Genomic DNA, 6232 nt, shown 5'->3' on the forward strand with positions numbered 1-6232 from the left:
GATCCCAATATACAAGATAGTCATTTTAGAGTTTTATTTACACATTTATTATTTTTTATGTAAAATATATAAAATTTTATGTTGAAAAAATATTATTCAGATAATTTAAATACAAATACTTAACAAATAGTATTATTGATACAACATTCAGACCGCTTATTAATTTGATACATTCTGCTGCACATCATAATTCAACAATAGGAAATTAAGAAGTGTACTCATGGGCTGAATTATCCATACAAAAGCGATCCCAGACTAAAGTGTACGGTGGCTTTATTCGAAAATTCTAAAAATATCTCTCATCCTTATTCTCTTCTTCCTGTGATCGATTTTCGCTGATGGATGAATCGGTCTCAGCTTAACATATTGTAGATTCGCTCAACCAATTCTATATGAGGTCCAAATAATTTGAATCATAATAATCGGTAAGATCAGGACATTCAGCTAGATTAAGCAGTAAGCAAATGGTTCTTAGTGTTTGAATAAAAATGAACAGAAAATTCTCATATTTGAGAATTGATAATCCAAATTGCAAATGATTCGGTCTCAAAATCACGGTTCGATTTATGTTGGATAATAATATTATACTTAAATAGCAATACATTTTAAGATATAAATTGTTCGTAAAAAAATAGCTTTTTACAGATTCTGTACTCAAGATCAACTCATTTATTAATGGAAACAAATACAAACCAAGTTTTTTAAACCGAACGTCGAGCTAAATATTGGTGAGTGTGTCATCTCATTTAGAGCCTAACTTACCTATTTTGATTGAACATATATGAGATGAATATTTGAGTTTGGTAAATGTACATATATATATATATATATATATATATATATATATATATGGGGTAGCACTCCATAGCATACCCTTTTATATGGAGTTACGTAGCACACCATTATAAATATATACATAGAGTAATTGACAGTTTGCAACCCTTAACTTAAGTGCCTTTTTCGATTTGGTTACTTATTTATAATCTTGGCACTATGCAACCCAAAGCTTATAATTTTTAAGCAACCTGCAACCCGCGCTCCAACTCCCGTTAAAGTACTAACGGGAGACGTTAAAATGCAAGGCTAAAAATGGAAATTCACTATCTAACCCAGCAGTTATAACTCAACAATGAAAGATATAATACCATCACATTTGCAGCAATGTAGTTGGAGCATTAACATCAGAAAATAAAATCTCAGCCACAGTTACAGATGAATCAATGTTAAAGGGTAAGGTTGGTGTGCCAACCTTCCAAAAATAGCATCCCAGCAAGCACAAAACAATAATTATAAGAAAGTCTCACAACACATCATCTGCAGCTCCTAGTTTTTCTTCAGCAATTCCTTCTGCTTCTTCTTACCAGCATCTTGCAAATTCTTTAAAGATGTGTACTTCTGCCCTGGTATTGGCTCAACTCCCAAGCACTGTCTAGAAGATGACTGAGATGGTGGCTTAAATTTTCTGAAGATCCCTCCATGACTGGTTGTATTTACAACCTCAGCTGTTCTCTGGACTTTGTTGGCAGCAGTTGGTTGTTTTGATGCCTCTGCTGGTGGTTGTACTACAGCTTTGGAGTCTTTTCTTTTGTTTGCAGTGCTCCCAGCTTGGTTTGGATCTGTTTTCTGTGAAACAAAAACAGTTTGGTTACTCAAAAACAATGTAAGTAAGTGCTTATATATCAAAGCAAATAGTATAACATGAATGTACCTTTTCAGCAACTGAGGTTCCAGCTTCTTTAGCAGTGCATGTTTTTTTATTATGCCCCTCTTGTTGGCATACACTGCACTTTTTAATGTTAGCAGCCCTTGAGGATCCAGCTCCTTCCTCTCCCCCATCTTCTTTCCTCTTCTTTTCTTCATCAATTTTCTGCAGATTTCAAATTAAATTAGAAACATGGCATAACACCTAAAATAATTTCAAATATAATTAGTACCTTTGTCTGGCAAGTTCTTGCATTGTGCCCCCATTCTGAGCAATAACTGCATTTGAGAGAGGTTCCAGTCCTCTTGAGCATACTTGGGTTGTTCTCCCTTGTCTGAACTATATCAGATTTTTTGTCTCGCTTCTTTTTCGGCCTACCAGGAGCTGTTCTTGTTTTTGGAGGTAATATTGGAGTTTCAAATGTTTCCTCCCAAAATTTCTCCCTATTTAAAGGTTCAAGAATGTGGCTGTATACCCTCAGATAGTATTCTTTCTTGTGGCATTCATGCATATAGTCCAGTGGATTTTCTTTTAAAAAGAATATGCATGAACATGAGTGAAAACATGGAATACCTGTTAATTGCCACTTTTTACAAGCACAGGATCGATTCTGCAGGTCCACCACAATTTGATGGCCTCCATCACTCATGGTCACAAGAAATTTGTGGCCTCCATTCCAAGTTGGCCTTGCATTTGCAGCCAATTCCATAGATCTGGTTCAAGATTTTTAAGTAATAGTAATTAGTCCAAGTAGCATATAACATAAAATTTAAACAACAGAAGTAGTAAAGTAAAGTAGTTACTTGTGCAACTTTTTAAGAGGTTTTGTGCAGAAGATAGTGTCCCTCTTGTCCATTTTTGTCAGCCTCTTGCAGATCCTCTCCATACATGTATTTTGAATTCCAATGAACATTGTAACAATCCCCATACCTCTAAACTTGTTGATTGCATTGTTGAAAACTTCACAGTTGTTATTAACGAACATGTCACTCTTGCAAATATCTCTAAAAGCTGATCTACTCCACTGTGACTTTGGCTTGGCTGCTAACCAGTCGTAAGCCCTTGGTGCTAACTGATAATATGCATCAATTGAAATTATGTGAATCAATATTATGTGTGTGCTAATATTATGTGTGTGCTAATATTATGTGTGTGCTAAAATTATGTGTGTGCTAATATTATGTGTGTGCTAAAATTATGTGCTTATTAAATTATGATTTAATACCTTCTTAAGAGCCTCCATATTTTGGTTGAAATGGTAAGGGATTGTTGACCTAGCAGCAGACCAGAGGAGCCTTCTAACTCCAATACCTTTATGTTCTTTCCACAGATTCTTGTAGAGATGCATTACGCAAAAGCGATGCTCTGCTTTAGGGACCTCAGTTTCAAGAGCCCTAACTAAACCCTTCTGTCTATCACAAATGAAGGTGTAAGATCCTAGATTCTCCATGTGAAGGTCCTCTTTAAGCAATCTGATAAACCATTCCCAGCTATCGTTGTTTTCAGCTTCAACCTGGGCCCAACAAATTGGATACATCCCATCATTCGGGTCTGTACCAACAGCAGTCAGCAAAATTCCTCCTAACGGACCCTTTAAATGGCATCCGTCTAATCCAATGATTGGTTTGTAGCCATCTAAGAACCCTTCCTTTAGTGGACCTAGGCAAACATAGAATCTTTTAAACCTTGTACAGGTTCCACCTTCTTCAGCTTGCTCAGTCATAATCATCTCCTTTGAGACATGCATAAATTGTTCATTCCATGCAAATTTGAATGAAATTGAGGCATGTTAAAGGCATTGAAGTAAGGATTGAACATATATGGCATGTTAGGCTGAGAGTAAGGATTGTGAGGCAATAAACCAGGCATCATATTCATAGCAGATAAATTCATGTGAGGAACAGATGTCATAGGAATAGGCAAGGATAAATTAGGAGCAACCACAGTTTTACAATTAGCAGATAAATGATTTACACTACCACACTTACTGCAGGTTTTCCTAAGAGCACTAGCATTGGGAGTGTAATTGGTGTGCTTGTTAACTCCTATTTTGCCATTTCTATTTCCTTTCTTCTTTTTAGTCTCCTCAGATTTATGCTCACTAGTATCCAACTTCTTCTTGTTCTTGTTACTGGAATGAAGAGTGTTATTAACACTATCACTGGTCTCAGAAGAACTATTCTCACCTTTAACAAAATTCTTTTTAACAGGACCATATTTCTTGTTAAGCTTCTTGAGAACACTCTTGTCAACTGATGAGTTTTTGTTCAACTGATGACTCTCATCAGTTGAGACTTTGTTCTTCAACTGATGATCATCATCAGTATTCTCATCACCTGAACTGCTCCCAGATTTCTCAAGCACTTTCTTATTCCTCTTCCACTCATTCTCTACAAAGGTCTCTCTACCTTGCATGTTGATGATATTGGTGGAAACATCCCTACCAGATTTCCATTTGGCAATAATCTCTTGTTCCTTATCAAGCTGCTTTCTTATGATCTCTTCTCTTTTCAGAACAACCAAGAGATCATCCTTGGCTGTCTGACACTCAATTTTCAGCTTCTCAAACTCAATAAATTGAGCTTCTAAGGCACTGTTTCTATCACTAAGAAAGGTGTTAGCTTCCTTAATTCTACTATTTTCCTTAGTAAGAGATTTTAAAGAAACATGCAAATGATATAATTCTGTAGACATTTCATTAATAGTAGCATTGCATTCATCCTTAGTTAACTCAACTAAGTTTGTAGTGAATACCTGACTACTGCTTCCAGTGTTCTCTTCTTGATCTGTGGAGTTGGCCATTAGAGCTAGATTGACAAACTCCTCCTCTTCATCAGAATCATCTCCAGCTGCCCAATCATCCTTTGTGATGAATGCTCTTTCCTTTTGTTTGAGAAGATCATAATATTTCTTTTTGTAGTCAATGTTTTCACTTGACTTCTTCTCAACTTTAGGCTTTCTGCACTCATTTGCAAAGTGACCTGCATTCCCACAGTTGAAGCACTTGAATTTTGATCTGTCTACCATGCTTCTATCAGACTTGGGATTGCCTTTAAAAGATTTTGCAGAATTAAAATTCTTTTTGAATTTTAGTTTGGAGAATCTTCTTGACAGGAAGGCTAGATGTTCATCAATTCCATCACTTTCTTCACCAGAATCAGCTACTTCTTTCTCCTTTCTTCTTCCTTTGCTTGACTCTGAGCTCTCCTCTTTGACCAACTTCTCAGTTTCTTCAACTTGAGACTTTCCCTTGTCCTTGACAGTATCCTCCAGAGATGCAACTAGAGCCACAGATGAATGCCCTTTCTTTTGGCTTTTCTCAATCTCTTCATCTTGCTCCATTTCAAGCTCATAAGTTTTTAAGGTTCCATACAGTCTCTCTAGAGTATAGTCTTTAAACTCTTGTGTATTTCTGAGAGAGACTGTCATGGGCTTCCATTCTTTAGGAAGAGCTCTTAAGAATTTCAAGTTTGAATCCTTAACTTGATATACTCTACCAAAGAGCTTTAGACCATTTAACAGTTTTTGAAATCTGTTAAATGTATCACTCAAACTTTCACCAGCCTTGAAATGGAATGACTCATATTGTTGAATCAGAAGCTGCATCTTGTTCTCTCTCACTTGCTCATTCCCTTCACAGATGGTCCTGATGGTGTCCCAAACTTCTTTGGCACTTGTGCAGCTAATAACACTATCAATCATTTCTTGATCCAAACCATTGAACAGAAGATTCATGGTTTTCTTGTCCTTGTGCACTTCTTCAGTATCTTCTTGAGAATATTCATGGATAGGTTTTGGAATCATCTTACCTACCATGTCTTCACCATCAGCTCCAATACTTGTGCAGACCTTCATGGGGACATGAGGTCCTTTTTCAATACAGTTCACATAGCTTTCATCAATGGACAACAGATGCAGATGCATTCTCACTTTCCAGTGAAAATAGTTGTCTTTGTCAAGGACAGGAATCTTCACTCCAGCATCCTTCTTTCCCATCTTTCTCTCGCAGTGTTGATCTTTTTCCCGGTTTGTTGGGAACCTCGCTCTGATACCAATTGTTATTTTACACCAACTATGAGAAAGATTGTAGAAGGGGGGTTGAATACAATCTTTTACAAATTTAAAAGATTCAAGAACAATACACTAAGAACACAATAAACAGAAAAACACCAAGTATTAAAAATACGGGTGGATTGAATGATCCACCCGTGAGATTTTATATAGAAGAATCTGTGGATTGTTTTACAATTCGCACAGCTGCTGGTTCATCACTCAAACAAGTTCTAACTCTTAGATTTTTCTCTCAAGTAATTTGAACAAGTTCAACTGATGCTACTAACTTGGTTATATACTCCAAGTTTTACAAAGCTTTTAGCTAGATTACAAAATGCACTCTAATCTAAAAACAATGCTGCACAACTTTGTCTTATGCATGCTTTCTGAGATGTCTTCATCTTTGACCATCATCTTGATTTGATCCAGATTGCACTGCATGAGATAAGTATGTTTCTGCTTCTTCTTTATTTTCCT

General features: G+C 36.3%; 1 protein-coding gene across 1 annotated transcript; it reads right to left on the minus strand.

Moving 5' to 3' along the window:
- Positions 1 to 2501: 2501 nt before the first annotated feature.
- LOC108195009 (uncharacterized) lies at positions 2502 to 3425 on the minus strand. Its single transcript, XM_064089812.1, has 2 exons — positions 2928 to 3425; positions 2502 to 2774 (listed from the first exon to the last, which is right to left on the minus strand). Exons 1-2 carry the CDS (start codon positions 3423 to 3425, stop codon positions 2502 to 2504), a joined length of 771 nt encoding a protein of 256 aa, XP_063945882.1.
- Positions 3426 to 6232: the final 2807 nt, after the last annotated feature.

This window comes from Daucus carota, chromosome 3 (genome assembly GCF_001625215.2).
Source record: "Daucus carota subsp. sativus chromosome 3, DH1 v3.0, whole genome shotgun sequence".
NCBI lineage: Eukaryota > Viridiplantae > Streptophyta > Magnoliopsida > Apiales > Apiaceae > Daucus > Daucus carota.